Source organism: Macaca fascicularis, chromosome 2, assembly GCF_037993035.2.
Source record: "Macaca fascicularis isolate 582-1 chromosome 2, T2T-MFA8v1.1".
Taxonomy (NCBI): domain Eukaryota; kingdom Metazoa; phylum Chordata; class Mammalia; order Primates; family Cercopithecidae; genus Macaca; species Macaca fascicularis.
The window spans coordinates 94,760,512-94,777,842 of record NC_088376.1 but is presented as its reverse complement, the minus strand read 5'-3'; the positions used below and the strand labels follow the sequence as shown (position 1 = coordinate 94,777,842).

Sequence of the window (17,331 nt, the reverse complement as noted above, 5' to 3'; positions counted from 1 at the left end):
TTTACTAAGGGAAAGAAAGGCCTGTTAAAAAGATGTGAGATAAATACATGAAGAATGACTAGTTCTTTCCTAAGCTAAACTGAAATTAAGAACTAGTGAATACTTCAAAAGTATTTGTTGAAAATTAATATAAAATTGCTACACCCTAATACAAAAAAAAAAAAAAATGGGATAAAGTCTTAACTTTCTCTGAATCGTTCTGCCCTTAAACCCAAACTATTGCAACTCTTCCTCCTGCTCCTCTCCCAGGATCACCTGTTTGCAATGACTTCATCTTTGCCTCTAGTCACTCCTCTCAGCACTTCCCTCTAGTAACTTTGTCTGCTCTAGGCCCTCAATTGTTTACTGATATCTCATGCTACAACAATATTTAGAAAACAGGAAGCATTCAACATACTCAGTGCTGAGCAATGAGACACGGTCTAGATAGATGTCTAAAAGGATTTTTAGCACAGGGACACATAAGAGGGAGCTGGACCAAAAGGAAAGGGGTCTGTGGGCTCAACTGTGAAGAACAGGTGGTGGTGAGAGAGTCTTGGGGAAAAGGAAGCATGAGCATTCTAGAGAGGGAACAAAAGCAATGTCTTAGAATTAGAGAGTAGCATGGCGCATTCTGAGAGCCAGCAAGGTGATTTTCACAGTTAAGAGAGAGTTTCTGGGAGAATTAGACCGGGTGGTATTGAGTAGGACAGGATCTTCCAATATAATGATTTAATAGTAAAAATAACAATGAACACTGCTAAGATGCAGTGAATACTTCTATATGCTAGCCACTATGCTTAATGCTCTACAAATAATATGTCATTTAATCCTCACAGCAAATCTATAAGGTGAGGATTATGTGCCTTTTTACAGGTGAGAAAACTGAGTCTGAGAGAGGTTAACTCATCCCAAATCACTCAAACGATAGCTACAGATGCCAGGATATGAATCCAATTCTGATTCTAACGTGTGCTTCTTTATTACTGTACCTAGTATTGGGGGTAGGGAGTGGCAGATTAATTTCAATAGACAGTAAAGAGAAAAAAGCTTTCATACTAATGGCCAATAACAATTTATCCTTCACTAAGGTTTTATCTTTTGTACAAAGAATGTTCAAGATTTTATTTTAAAAAGTTACTAAAAATTAGAAACAAATTCTCAAATTAAGGGAATACTTAAATTATGACAATGTAATAGAGTATTATGTAATCATGAAAAATGTTCTTGAAGCATTTTTAATAACATACAAAATCACTTAGGCTACAATGTTAAGAAGGGATACAAATTATGAGGTTAATGAAAATAGCAAAAAGGAAGAATTGAAACAAATATGTAAAAATAACAAAGTAATAATATCTGGGTAGAGGGCCACCAGGTGATTTATTTTCTTTATACTTTTTCCTACAAACTTCAAACTTATCACAATGGGTACCTATTACTTTTAAAAATTAAAAAAAGTAGTGACTAGCAATACAAGATATCTTTAATGTCCTTTTCATCCAATGATGAAGACCCAAATTTCCTTCTTCTTAACTCTCCTCCTGTCTTAATTTTTTCTGGTTTTCACTCCACTATATAAGGTGGAAGTGTGCATACTTATTCATATGTCTATATATTTGATGGCAATTGCACTGATGGTAAGACTGTGCAGAAGGGCACCAGGTTAACAGTTGTTTCTCAAAAGAATTGAGAATCATGACTAAGCATCTAGGTTTTAAAGTCACATAGATCTGAGTCTGAATTCTATTACTGTAATTTGCTTACTGTGTGAACTTAGGCAAGTTTCTTAACCTCTCTAAGGTTAATTTTCTAACATGCAAAATTAATAATGATATTTTTCTCATACAGAGTTATGATTTAAAGAGCAAATGCACATAATGTACCAGGCACAGAGAAAAAAACTCAACAAAAAGTAGTTATTATTTGGGAAGTGCTGTAACCTTTATGCTACAAGATTCATATTTTCATCCACATCAGTCTAAATATGTCCTCAAAAGTGAACTGGCAATTATATTTATGTCCCTATTCTACAATATAAAGGGATTTTGCAGAGTTAAGGCCTCTACATTTGAAATCCATTTCCTTTATTACACCGGTGTATTTTGTTATTAGTTTACTTGCTCATTTTCTGTATCCTTTTCAAGATTCTAAGCTCCATGACCAAGTTACTTACCAGAGCCTAGTATAGTACTTGGGAAAGGCTTGTCTTCAATAAAGATCTGTTGAGCAGGTAAAACTTTATAGTGTTCCAATTTCAAATTCTGTATGTCTGTATCTCCAAACGTATTTTGCAATACTTAAGTGGTGGGAATGGAAAAGGGAAACTAAAAGTGACAACCATTTCCAGTCCACCAGAGTCCCTACAACTGCTGTCATTTCTTTTCTTCCTAATCCATTTAGCTAAGCCTTGGAAGAGAGGTCTAGCTCTGCCAAGAGTCTCCCAACATGAGCACTCCAATAAGAACACAGTGTAACAGTGTACTGTCAAAAATGCACTCTTCCCTAATTTCATACTTCAGAAAAGTGGCCAAATTAAACAGTAAGTTATGACATCTATTGAGAATTGTGAGTGTGCAATGAAGAGTATGGTAGCATTTCCTAGGCAAAAAACAATGCAATTAAAAGCAAACAAACACTAAGTCTTCATTTCTCATCTGAAAAATGAGAGTAATAATACCAGTCTAATAAGAATATTGGGAGGACTAATGGAGATATAGCATATAAAGTACTTAGCACAAAAGTAAGTACCAAATAAATGGCAGCTATCAATAAAACACAATACTAAGGTGAACAGCATGCAGGGGCAATAACATATCCCCTGTGTGAGCTAATTTTTGAATAGTAAAATTGTCTAGTAACTTGAGTTTCATTTTGAGATTACACTGTATTGCCTGTCAATTTTCATTTGTATGAAACTTTATTATTTAACCCCCAAAATTTAAATCTTTTTATATTTGCATTTTAATACTTGAAGTTCTATAATTTAAATTTTACTTTATGACAAAAGTTATAAAAAACCATGAAATATTAACAACCATTCTTTAAAAAAACTATATACTTTACCTGGCCATTTCCAAGCAGAGATGTATCTTTCCCTATTAGTAAATAGGAGCCAAAAAAGAAAATAAAGGCATGACTGAAACCCAGGATGGTCCAATAAAGAAATGTTTTAATACTTAAGAGGCGGTTTTTACTAATGTCTCTGTTAAAAAGAAGAAGAGAAAAAGAAACACATTAGGGATCATTTATTATTTGCCTACTAAACAATTACTATAATTTGATAATTAAAAAACAAGGTATTTTAAATTTAAAATTGTTGAAAATATTAGCACAAAGAATAAGTAAATCCAAATTTACAAACCACTACTTACAATACCATACATCTGTTTAATAGCTTATAGTTCACATAATATATTCAAATACATTTCTTCATTTGATAAAGAGATATGAAGACTTGGCACAATGGCTCATGCCTGTAATCCCAGCACTTTGGGAGGTCAAGGCAGGTGGACCACGAGGTTAAGAGATCAAGACCATCCTGGCCAACATGGTGAAATCCCATCTCTACTAAAAATACAAAAATTAGTTGGGCATGGTGGCACACACCTGTAGTCTCAGCTACTTGGGAGGCTGAGGCAGGAGACTCGCTTCAACCCGGGAGGCAGAGGTTGCAGTGAGCCCAGATCACGCCACTGCACTCAGCCTAGCGACAGAGCGAGACTCCGTCTCAAAAGGAAAAAAAAAAAAAAGAAATATGATAGGCTGGGCATGGTGGCTCATGCCTGTAATCCCAACACTTTGGGAGGCCAAGGCAGGAGGGTCACCTGAGACTAGGAGTTTGAGACCAACCTGGACAACACAGCAAAACCTTGTCTCTACTAAAATTAATAAATAAAAATTTTAAAAAATTAGCCAGGCATGGTGATGTGTGCCTGTAATCCCAGTTACTCCAGAGGTTAAGACAGGAGGATTGCTTGAGCCTGGGAGACTGAGGCTGCAGTGAGCTACGATCTTGCTACTGCACTCCAGCCTGGGTGACATAGCAAGATCCTGTCTCAAAAAAGAAAAAAAGAATTATGATATAGGCATAACACTTCACTTTAATTTTGAAAAGTTGATTTATTTGTTATTATATTCTTCTGTTAACATTCAGTCACTCTGCCATAATGGTCTCTTTTTAGTGAGGTTATCTGAGTTAGGTTCAGCACTGAAGCTCCTAACTTCCCTTCTAATAATAGCTATTATGGGAAGAACAATCTATGCCAATCTTAGGTCAAGCCCTGTCCTAGATAACCTGAGGAATCAAAGTCAATGAATCCAAATCTAGATAATGAGATGCCTCTATAAGTGATACTTCAATAGCTACCTCTGTAATAGCTTATGGCGAATACCACAGCTGGTACTGAGGAACAGGTCCCAGTCACATCTCTGTGATTACTTGGTTCTGGGGAAGCAGGAATAAAGCAGAGAATCTGGGGTGGGAATTAATGTCCTCACCTCTGGATTTTGCACTAATTATTACATAAATTTTGCTAACAGTAGAAAAAACACTAACTTTTAGGAATTCTAGAGATTATCAACTATGAATAACTTCTTTTGTGCACATGAAATAGAATGTTACTGGTTGCAACAGTAAGTGCAAATTACACAACTGCCCGGTGCTTTCCCAGGATGAAAGTGCTCATTCTTAAAAAACATTGGAAAAATTAATTCAAATTTTGTCTTTGAAAGAAACCTTTTTTCTCTGATATTCAACAACTGTAAATCATACCACAACTGAAGAACTTTCCTTAGGAAAGCATTAATCACCAAGACATAAATAAATCTGCTTATTTTTTACTTAAAATAACTGAGAAGGCCATTTAATACCAGAAAATACTTACCGATAGAGAGTAGGCTTATTTTGTAACACATGGGGGTCTACATGCTGTTCCAAAAGACTATATATCAGAATAGGTAGGGAAGTAAAACAAATATTGTATAAAGTCAGGTACACGCCATCATACAACGTCTAGAAAGAGAAATTGGTAGGAATGTTGAGATTCTGAATTATGCATTACTATTATGCATATATCACAACTATGCATATTAAAAACAAAATTAAACAGTTTTAAAAATTTATACTAAAATCCATTTTAGTAACTCCAATTAAATAATTCTAATTTGTTTTTAATATTGACATAAACATATAATGTTCCCAGGTTGATACTCTTTGTGCGAACTGGAATATTTTGCTATGTCAGGTGCTTCTGGAATTATAGTGAGTTAGATCAACATTTCAAGATTCTCCACAATATGATCACTGTGAAGTAATTTTATATAATTCTTCTCCATGTATTCCAGGCATCTTACTACTTGTTCCACATGCAACACATATAGTTTACCTTTCATGGCTTTGTCTCCCTTTCTACATCCTACCCTTCCTTTAAGGCACTGAACAAGACTATCTTCTTCCATGAAACTCTGCACGATGGCTTAAGTCCTTAACAATATCCTGCTCCTCTAAACAGTCACAGGTACTACTGTTGGTACTAATCACTTAGCACTCTGCCTATGCTTTACATATTGTTTTTATTGTTATTAATACTGCCTCCCAAATTACACTATAAACTCTCCAGAAAACCTAATCAAAATAGGTCAGTTTTCCTTGTCATATTGTCTTAACACATTCTTTAGTTCATTCAGGTAAACAAACTTTTACTGGTAATCAATGCCCAAGCAAATATTTGGAATTTAGAGTTACAGGTTGTAAACAGGATAAAACAGCAATTAAGAATAGGAAAAACTCATGAAAAACCTAAGATAATAAAGCTCTTTTTTTTTTCCATAAATTATAACTGATGTCTTGATCAATTTGAGATGTATAGTATGGTATGTGAAAAGGGTGCCTGCCACATTAGTCAGAAGCAGTAGGTCAAAGTCATAGTTTAGTCATTAAGTTAGCAAGACAAGTTACTTAATTTCTGTGGATTTCATTTTTCTTTTCTAGAAATTAAAACAAAGTAGATCAGGACTGGTAAGTATGTGACATGCATGCAAACAAAGACCTACCCCGTGCCCATTACAACTACTGCTAACGAATTACACTTTCCCTCTGAGCCTGCGGCTTTAGAAGCCTTTTCAATATACTCTAGGTGCCCCATCAATTATTTAAAGGGAGTTTCTGAGATAAAACCTATATGTCATCCCTGGACTAAATCACTATTGCTCCTTCCAAATCTAAGACATTTTGAACCAAAATAAAAATGAGGTGAACCTCCAAGTTATCTGGCCTGGCTTGATTTGGATTTTACAGGAATATCACAAATAAGTTATCAAAATTCTCTCATAAGCTGTTAAGGGTTATTATCTATTTTTAAAAGCATCCAGAATTATATTTTGGTATTAACACTCACCTCAAACTGAAAACCAGAATAAATAAATATTATGAATATTATGCTGGTTAAATATACTAAACAGTTTTGTCTGGTTCCCTGTAGGACTAAGAAAAATGAAAAAAGTTCCTTCAAACATCTATCAAAGTCTGAACATAAATACCTTACTCTAAAAGGACAAAACACAAAACACAAGTTTCTATTTACTTACTTGTTGAGAAAACAAACAGTAGAACTGATACAAAAACTGGGGTGTGATAAAGCACACATTCTGAAAAACAAGATGAAATGGAAAATAATTAAAATATTTAGGTCTAAAAGACAAAATAAAAAATAAAAATAATGGCTTTAAAGTATCCAAAAACAATCTCAGTTGGTATGGTAAGTAAAGGATAAGGACTTGTCTATATATAACACGAATGCAGGATTCCCATTTTATCAAAAAATGTCTAAAAACATTCTAAGCAACAGTGCAGATATCAGAATGAAAAAACCCTTGACTCCTCTCATTGCCAAGCAATACTATAATTTTGAATTTACAACCTTCAAACTATTACTCAATACTTTTCATAATAGTACAATAAGTAAGACTTACTTAAACTTTAGGGCTATGATATCTTTACAACACAAAAATGTTTAAACCACACAATAAATCAAACTATCAAAACTTCTTCCCATCTCAATATACTCATATTACAAGTAAAAGCTAGAAAAATAAGTTAGAAAAAAACTGCCATCATCATCTTAGAGCAATATGCAATCTACATATGTTCTATCACTGGATTGTAGCTATCAATTATAGAAATATATGCAACATAGTACACTCTGGTGTTATTAAATATATCGGTAACAGGGACTCTTAATGTGGGTTCTACAGACTCCCACCTTATACAAAAGGACCCAAAGATAGGACAGTATTTTGACATAATTTGTTTCTTTGTAACCCTACGTATTTTACCTTATGCACATAAAATCTCTATATTGAGGAGCTCACACATTTCACTAGACTACTAAAGGGTCATTCATGGCATAAAAAAGGCTAAAAACTTCTACTTGAAACCATTATATTGGTGTTAAAACTTATTGCTGGTTCAGGACAAAATAACTTTAAAGATATCAAATGTACTGTGTTCCAATTTGCACGGAACCCGTGGGCCACAGGCAACCACTGATTTGCTTTCTGTCAGTATAGAATAGATTCATGACAAAATACTGTTATTTTTACTTATTGAAACTATTTTAAAGAAAAATGTATACAGTTATAACATTCCTTAAATTGAAACTTCATATTACTGTATCAATAATTGGTTCTAAATACATGAAACTCACCTTATAAAAAAAATACTGTACAAGGGTAGCTATTCTAATATAATAAAAATGACCATGAACAAAAAGCAATTTGGAGAGGAATTTAAATCTGGCTATTGCATAGTCACTGTTTCTTGCAGCCTGTCTTCCTTCTTTACCCATGATTCCTATAATAAAAGGGACAAAAGATGTGTTCACTGGTAACTGGTAAGTGTAATTTTCATGATAAATCTGCAAATATCTTATTTATATTAGTTGAACATGCACTTAGGAACTTTAAATTCTAATATACAACAGATGTCCAAAAGGTTGTTCTACTTGAATATGTAATTAATATAAAGCTACGATATTTATCAGACACATAACACCAATTTCCAAAGAATTAGAATATAAAAAGATAAAATACAATATAAAAAGTAATAGTGAAAGTTAAGGATTTAGCAGGAACATCAATATTACACTAATTAGCACAAGTACTGGGTAACAGACTTCTGACGGACAGAATGCTGTATAATACTTAAATACTTAACTTCACTATTTTCAATGAATATAAAAAATATTCAAATTGAGTCATTTGAGATTAGCAAAATAAGCATGCTTAACACTTTCATGAATAAGTCAAAGTGTGCTTTTTAAAAGGAAAATGTGAATTTAAAATAAATTTTTAAAAATGTACAGTATCATTTGAAATCAGTGCATCATTTCATCTGACAAATATGAATACTTTTTTAATGGTTACAATATTCCTTAAGGTTGCAAAAGAGAAGAAGAGTCATTGCCAAGTTTGTATTTTTCAATCTAGAAGCAACTTTTAAAAACTATTTTTCAAAACTAAAACTTTTGTCACAAAAGGATGAAAGTGTTCCAAAATGTATAAGCAACAACAACAACAACAAAACTGTATTCATAATCCCTAGAGAAAACCCGTTTTTAGTCTGCATTCTTTTAGAAATTTTCTTTCTGCTTATTTCATGTCTGTGTGTGTATGTATTTCATACATACAAAAACATCTATAAAAATGTGGCTCTGCCGGGTGCGGTGGCTCACGCCTGTAATCCCAGCACTTTGGGAGGCCGAGACGGGCGGATCACAAGGTCAGGAGATCGAGACCATCCTGGCGAACCCGGTGAAACCCCGTCTCTACTAAAAAATACAAAAAACTAGCCGGGTGAGGTGGCAGGCGCCTGTAGTCCCAGCTACTCGGGAGGCTGAGGCAGGAGAATGGCGTAAACCCGGGAGGTGGAGCTTGCAGTGAGCTGAGACCCGGCCACTGCACTCCAGCCTGGGTGACAGAGCGAGACCCCGTCTCAAAAAAAAAAAAAAAAAAAAAAATGTAGCTCAGGCTGGGTGCGGTGGCTCAAGTCTGTAGGATCCCAGCACTTTGGGAGGCCAAGGCAGGTGGATCACCTGAGGTCAGGAGTCCAAGACAAGCCTGGCCAAAATGGTGAAACCTCATCTCTACAAAAATACAAAAATTAGTTGGGCATGGTGGTGGGCACCTGTAATCCCAGCTACTTAGGAGGCTGAGGCCAGAGAATCGCTTGAATCCAGGAGATGGAGGTGCCATGAGCCAAGATCGGGCTATTGCACTCCAGCCTGGGAAATAAGAGCGAAGCTCTATACCAAAAAAAAAAAAAAAAAGGACTGTTTTACAACTTGTTTTTGTTGCTTAACAGACTACGGACACTGCTTAAAATGTATACTTGTAATGTATATCTTTATCAACGTGCTCAATTTTTTTTCCTACAAGAAATTCCTGCATGCATAATTGCAATGTCAATAGGCATACATTTAAAATTTTGTTTTGAATAATAATGCAGGGCTTACCAATTTATGTTCCCACTAACATTGTATAAGACCATTTGTTAATCCATACCTTTACCAACTCCAGGTTTATCAATGTTTACAATGGATGTCAATCTGATAGGAAATTTTAACTTCCATTCCTCGGAATGTTAGAGAAACTAAACTTTTTTTTCATACATTTAGTATTCTTTTTAGATTTCTCCTTTTGTGACAATTGATTGCTCACATCCTTCCGCATTATTTCTACTGGAATGTTTTTCTTATTCTCATTAATTTGTTAATACTTTGTAGACCAGGATTATTAAAACTTTGTCATCTATTTTACAAATATTCTTTACTAGTTTGTCCTTTGTTTTTAAAATTTGTTTTGGGAGCTTTTACCTCTGCATGATCTTTTCCCTATAGTTAACTATAGTTCCTTGCTTTGGTGCTGTCCTCAAAAGATTCTTCCACACCTCAAATAACAGAATTATTCATTAAATTTTCTTCTGTTACTTTTTAGGGTCTTTGTAAGTGATTTAAATCCTAATCCATCTTGAATTTGTTTTGTTATAAGTAATAGAAAGAGACTCAACTTTTCTTTTTTTTCCAATCACTAATCAGTTTTATCCATTTATTTTTTTACTAAATAATTTGGTTTCCTACTTATATGAAATATCTCCTTTGTTATATTCTAAACTTTCAGATGCTTGAATGTATTCTAGTCACTGGTCTGCCTGTTATCATTACAGAATCAAACTGTTATAAATACTGTAGTTTTTTTATGGCTTTAAATGTATGGTATAGGAAGTTATCATCAAATTGCTATGAAGATTTACAGAAAATAACGGTATACAAACTAGAAGGACAATTAAGTTTTCAAAATGAAGAGTTAATTATCTGAAAGAGGAAGGAGTTGATTTGAGAGGCACACAGAAAATATCAGACCTGATAACTACCCATTCAGCACATTATAGAGACTATTCCAGAACAGGAATTAGCTTAACTCTCAAATTTTATCCTTCCATAAAAAATACCATGCCCATACTTTTCATTTTGCTCTGTATTTCTACAATAAGATTCTATGGCTAAAAAGGAAAGGATTAATACATTAAATATAATGAAATGATACTAGCAGTCTGAATCTAATAAAAGTTTTAGGCAAAAATAGAAAAGAATAAGGATAAAGGTTATTAAAATAAGAAAACTACTTGAGATTTTATATTTTTATTGCAGTTTGGTGCAATTTCCTGTCTTTATAATTATCTTTAAAAAGGACTGTAGGATCTTTAGATTCACAAATAAATGGAGTTAACAGTAAGATTCTAAACAAGAACTATAAGTGCAACTATGTAAATCACAAATTTAGAATTTAAAAAGGATAAAATAACATGTGAAAGTACTTTAAAAGGTACAAAATGGCACGTAAAAATAAAGCTACTTTTATTATGAAAAAGAATTGGCAAAGATAAAATTCACTAATGTGGTATTTATTTCCTTTAAAATCTGAAACTAAAATTTGGAATGAAAATATACTAACCAGTGGGCTTAATTATAGTAAGTTTCTGATGGGGCACACTGTGCTATATTATTACCATGTTGCATTTAGTTTTCATTCACAAATTTGATACCGCACTTTAATCTACAAAAAGAAAATTCAAAACCACCAAGTAATACCAGCAACTTTAAAAGTTCAGGAAAAACTTTTCAGGAAAAATCAATCACCTATGCCAACATGGGCTTCTTGTATCATGCTTACGTCATTAGCACCATCACCAACAGCCAATGTTATAGGTTTCTCAGGTGATATTTTTATTAGTCTTATTACCTGAAAGACATAATGAATTAGTTATTTATGACACAATTTCACTTTTCTTGCATTTATATAATCATTTATCTGAAATGACTCTAGTAAGAACACTAATGAAATAAATATTTAATTTTCTATTAGACAATAATATGCACTGAGGTTCATTTTTTTGAGGGCGTCTCCACTAAGATTTTAGAAATGTCTTTCAGAAATGTTATAACAAAAACAGAATTATCTTTGGATTTTATGATGAGAAACAAGAATCTTTTAAATATAGCTTAAATATTTAGAAGGCTTAATAATAGTGTAAAAAAAGACTGCACTTAATTGAACTGTTAGGCAAATGTTTTTAAGAAATTATTTTTTCATTTGATATGAAAGAGGACAATTGTTTCCTCTTGCAACACAATTTTAAGAATTTTAAAAAATCAATCAAGATTAAATTCAATGAACTCAAAAGAAATGTTTCTTTGGCATTCTTAAATGTACTTTTATAAAGAACCTGGGTATTTGCTCTGTTTGGTCTCCAGTTTTAGTCTCCACAGACTGGGGTACATGAATTGTCATAATATCGGTACTGTAACAAAATTCCGTGAAGCCCAAAAAATTGGATGTCTAATTCATTAGACCTATATGGGAAATAATCAGTATTCAGATGTGCATTGCAAAGGATATTTGTGAAAAATAGTCTAAGACCACAAATTCCAAATTTAGAATTATAAAAAATGTTTATATAGGCTTTCACTTGAATCACATAGGTAGCTAAAATTTAAATATTTCCTATATATAAGCCTTATATTACAAGTTAATTGGCTTTTCAACTTTTTACACTAAAGCTCTATTTATCACTTTACGGCCAAAAGTAACAGAGAATTATCACTTCATGAGAATGCAAGAATAAACGGAGACCAACAGAACCATCTAAAGGTGCAAGTAACTGATGTCTCCTAGGCTCCTTCACTTGCTAAGTAGCTAACTTGGGAAACATTAGTTATCACAGTTTAATTTCTGCAAGATCACAAACTGCTACTCATCACAGGTTTTCTGGGTCACTATGAATAGTTGAAACTCACTCTAAGAATTCCAGAAGTCTGATGTGCATGGTTAAAATTTACAATATGTGACTGACTCTTGGCAAAATTTATATATTGCACACCACCAAATGGAACTATGTAAGGCATTAACTTTAAATAATATGTTTATATCTAAATAGCTTTAAGGGACTTTTTATAACACATATACATACTTTTGCTTTCTGCAGTGGAGCCATACGACAGCATAATACAGCTGAACAATTTCTGCAAACTTCCATAAATAATTTTTCATGCTCCCTGAGTGCAAGAGATAGGCTGGTCCCATCCACTACCAGCCCATGCTGAATCACATGATCCTCTGTAATTCTAAAAGAGAAAAAATTATATTCTCTGTAAGATACTTTGAAGCCGTATTATTTACACTCATATAGAACAACACATTCTTACTGAAAGATGGATCTTTTACCCACAGCCTTTACTGTTATAAGACTGTTATGTCAGGAAACAAACTGTTTTATTATCTTAAGTTTAAAATTAAGCAGAATTGAGTCACTAATGAGTAAAACATATAATATTCAATTTTTCTTTTTTTTTGAAACAGGGTCTTGCTCTGTCACCCAGGCTGGAGTACAGCAGCTAACCGCAGCCCTGACCTCCTGGGCTTAAGTGATTCTCTCACTTCAGCTTCCTATCTGGGACTATATGCATGAGCCACCATGATTGGCTAAATTTTGTTATTTTAGTAGAGATGGGGTTTCACCATGTTGCCCAGGCTGGTCTCAAACTCCTGACCTCAAGTGATCTGCCTGTCTCAGCCTCCCAAAGTGCTGGGATTACAGGTGTGAGCCACTGTGCCCCGCCTAATATTCAATTTTACAACGAACTGATATAGGTACAGTAATTATATTTTCTAAAATGTGAATTGTAATACATAATCTGAGGATATTCTCCCAAATTGTATGAAAAGTCTTACAAAAATCAAAACATTGTTTTAACATTCAGCAAATCCTAATTAAAATTTAAAAAACTATATGAAATCAAGGATGTTCAGGAAAACCCATGAGCAAGATTCACCACACGCATAACAAGCAAAGAAAAGAATGAAGGAAGAGTACTGTCTTGCAATAGGAAACCGATGATGGATTGTAATGCCAGATATTACTGTGGTAGAAGATGGATAACACCTCACATGTGGGCATATGCTACTCCAAGTACAGTCTCACTGTTGGAAGGTGGGCAAACTATTTGTTGCCAGGAAGAGATAAGGAGCCTACACCAGAATGTAAATCAACAAAATCACTAAGCACACTATTTTATTAAACTGCTTCCCCCTGCAATTCTTTGGTAATAACACTTTCTTGATGAAGGAAGTATACGCAGATTTACATTTTGATGTAAGCTCCTTTATGTTGTTGAAAACCAGTACTCAGTGCAGCACTGTGCTATATACACCACAGAAAAGCACCAAAGGTTCACAGAATAGCAGACTCTGCTGAGAACTATCCCTCCAATTAAAAATAAGAAGTGAGAAGACTATTAAATGAGCACAAGGTATAAAAGCTAAACATACATTGATAGATTTTAGTCTTATAATAAGAAACTTTCATAAGTTAAAGCAATGTCTTTCATAGTATGCCTAATCACTGTTGTGTTGTACTATAGCTATAAAGCAATTCACTTTACACCATAAAGTTTTATAAAATGTATTTTTCTCATTATTACTAATTCTCCAATATCTGAAATCAACACCTATATAGACTACTTTTCTTCCCTATTGGCCAAACTTTATTTGGCAACTCGTGCTGCCTCCAATGTCTTCAGCCTGTCCAAAGCACTACCTGAGCAACAGTCCTCAGGAATGCTAGCAGTCAAGAGTGGGACAGAGATTAGTTTTCCTAGGAAAAGTTCCCAAGGCACATGCAATTAGGTTTTCCTCTGGACAGGCTTCATGAATCACATTATGATCTTACAATCCGTGGAGTAATATTTAAGAAATATGGAAAAGCACCTACATCTCTGGCACATAGGTAGCATTTACTCATCTCTGTAGCCCTCATGTATCACTACTCTTCATACCCTGTCCCATCTATACCACTCCCTGGCCATACTTTCTAATTATTTCCTTGAATATGCCCTCCTCTCTCTCAGCTCTGGGAATCTGCATGCACTGCCCCCTTTGCTGCCTTTCTTTTTCTGACACAGCAACTCAGTCACCCAGGTTGGAGCGCAGTGGTATGATCACAACTCACTACAGCCTTAACCTCCCTGATTCAATCCATCCTCCCACCTCAGCCTCCCAAGAAGCTGGGACTACAAGTATGTGTCACCACACACGTCTAATTTTTGTACTGTTTGTAAAGATGGGGTTTCACTATGTTGCCCAGGCTGGTCTTGAACTTCTAGACTCAAGTGATCTGCCTGGCTTGGCCTCCCAAAGTGCTGGGATTATTGGCCACTGTGCCTGTAAATCAGGATTATGAGCCACTGTGTCCAGCCTCCCCTTTGCTTCTTTGTGTCACTCTCTGTCCAATGAACATTTGGCCCCACAGGAGGCAACACAGTCATTGGTTGTTCAGAGCTCTCCCTGGTACCACTAGTCTAGGCTAGGCTTCTCTCCTCTGTCCTCCCAGAGCTTCTGTTCTTGCCTCAGATACAGTTCTGTAGGGATAGGACTATGACAGTGTATTTACTTTTCTGTTTTCCCCACACACTGTAAGTATCCAGGGCGTAAACAACACACTTTATGTCTCGGTTCCAAATGCCTAGACAGGTGACAATATATCTTTGTGAAGGAATGGAAATATATACTAAAGTTTTCAAAGGTACGAAATTCTTTGTGCGACAGAAGATTTTTATCAAGATTTTTAGAATAGATACTTCCTGAAAGTCTGAATGAATAGGTCTACTGACTTTTATGGTTATCTCATAAAATGTATTCCATCAAAAGGTATCTTTAAAATATAACATAAACTTCACATAGCAAGTGCTATGGTTTGAATGTCGTATCCCTTCCAAAATTAATGTGGAGAGTTAACCCCCATTGTTATGAAGCGGGGCCTTTCGGGAAGCGATTAACTCATAGTGGCTTTGCCTTCATGAAGGGATTAATGCCCTGATAAAAGAGGTTTCAGAGATTTGCCCTCTCTTGCCTTTCATCCCTTCCACCATGTGGGGACACAGCAATCCTCCCTTCAGAAGGATGCAGCAATAAGGCGCTATTTTGGAACAGGGAGCAGCCCTCACTATACAACTTGCTGGTGCCTTGATCTTCAACTTCCCAGCCTCCAGAATTGTGAGAAATAAATTTCTGTTCTTTATAAATTACCTAGTCTCAGGTATTTTGTTACAGCAGCACAAACAGACTAAGATGGCAAGCCTAAAATTCACTTTAAGAGTATAGTCTTCATTTTATAATACAGCTTTTGTACAAAAAAGAAAACAAATACTAATGATTAGCATATTCGTTAAAACCACCTATACACAGGAGACTTAAATAGCCTAAATTACAAATAATAATCTTCTGATGACTTTATTATGTTACTAACCACTGCATAAGCTTTACAATTTTCAGCATTTTTAAAGTAGATATTTATTATTTTTATAATCAGAAAAATTTTTTAAAAATTATTTTTATTTTTTAGGTGAGAGCACGGTTCACTGTAGCCTTGAACTTCTAGACTCAAGTGATCCTCTTGCCTCAGCTTCCAGAGTAACCGGGACTACAGGTACATGCCACACACCTGGATAATTTTTAAATTTTTTGTGGGGACAGGGTCTTGTTATATTGACCAGGCTGATCTCAAACTCCTGGGCTCAAGCGATCCACCTCAGCCTCCCAGGGTATTGGGATTACAGGCACGAGCCACTGTGCCCAGCCAGAAAAAGTATTTAAAAAGGCATATATAAAGTAAATGATTCTAAGCAATTAATTTCTGTGTTTTAGGGAGTTCATGATATTGCAGTATTTAAATGTTTAAAGAGCCACAATGTTGCTGACATTGTCCCCAAATTGTAGTATAATTAGCTAAATCAATTGTCTTTTTGCACTCAAAGATCCAGTGTGACCCTATTTAAGAGATATTTTAAATAGGCCCTATACAGGCCGGGTGCGGCCTGTATATAATATAACCTATAATCCTAACACTCTGGGAGGCTGAGGCAGGCAGATCACCTGAGGTCGGGTGTTCGAGACCAGCCTGACCAACATGGAGAAACTCTGTCTCCACTAAAAATACAAAATTAGCCAGGCATGGTGATGCATGCCTGTAATCCCAGCTACTCAGGAGGCTGAGGCAGGAGAATCACTTGAACCCTGAAGGCAGAGGTTGTGGTGAACCCAGTGCGCCACTGCACTCCAGCTTGGGCAACAAGAGTGAAACTCTGTCTCAGAAAACAAACGAACAAACAAACAACAACAACAACAAAATAACCCTGTATGGTCTTTTAAAAATGTCTCTTAAATAGGTTTTAAAAAGATGAAATCCAGACTTTGGTATCACATAAATGCCTGCATAAAAAATAGAAATATAAAACACTGAATGTATATTAACAACTATGGTATTGTCTCTCTCTGTTTATTTTTCTGGATTAGTATCACAAGACAGCAAACAACAGAACCCTGCAGGAGACCTAACACGCTTACATGCAAGCAGCCCTGAGACTTGAATGAAGCCCTCCCTAGTTTACTGTGAAAAATTAGACTGTGTTAAATGGGGCATCATTTGCCCCCATATGCGGCAAAACTTTGATATGCCCATAAAGCATGGATTTACAAAAAAGACAGAATTTAGAGTATAAATTCTTATGAAATAATCTTGAACAGTAAAATGTAGCTTAATTTCCCAGTTTGGTCATGTAAACTAGATCAGGGGTTGGCAAATGTTTCCTGTTATGGGCCAGAGAGTAAATATTTCAATTTTAGGTTTTGTGGGCCAAGAGGCAAAATTGAGGATATAGGTAGTTATCGAATGAGAGGAAAAAATCTCAACAAAATTTTCACTAAGTTAAGGATGTAGCGATCATTGAGTATAATTTTTTA

The 17,331-nt window shown here is 34.9% G+C and overlaps 1 protein-coding gene across 18 annotated transcripts in view; it reads right to left on the bottom strand.

Annotated features, from left to right (window-relative positions):
* Positions 1-17,331, bottom strand: part of ATP11B (ATPase phospholipid transporting 11B (putative)) — a 135,853-nt gene that overhangs the window by 33,096 nt on the left and 85,426 nt on the right. For 16 of the 18 annotated variants that reach the window (XR_012430889.1, XM_065540249.2, XM_065540248.2 and 13 more), the window contains 6 exons: positions 12,506-12,659; positions 11,175-11,277; positions 7,686-7,831; positions 6,568-6,627; positions 4,866-4,993; positions 3,046-3,184 (listed from right to left, as the gene is read on the bottom strand). Coding sequence is in view for 15 of the 18 variants with exons in the window: in XM_065540249.2 (XP_065396321.1) it covers positions 3,046-3,184; positions 4,866-4,993; positions 6,568-6,627; positions 7,686-7,831; positions 11,175-11,277; positions 12,506-12,659 (730 nt within the window). In the remaining 3 variants the exon portion in view is untranslated. The remainder of the gene's footprint in view (positions 1-3,045; positions 3,185-4,865; positions 4,994-6,567; positions 6,628-7,685; positions 7,832-11,174; positions 11,278-12,505; positions 12,660-17,331) is intronic. The other 2 variants (XR_012430891.1, XR_012430890.1) reach the window with 1 other exon arrangement.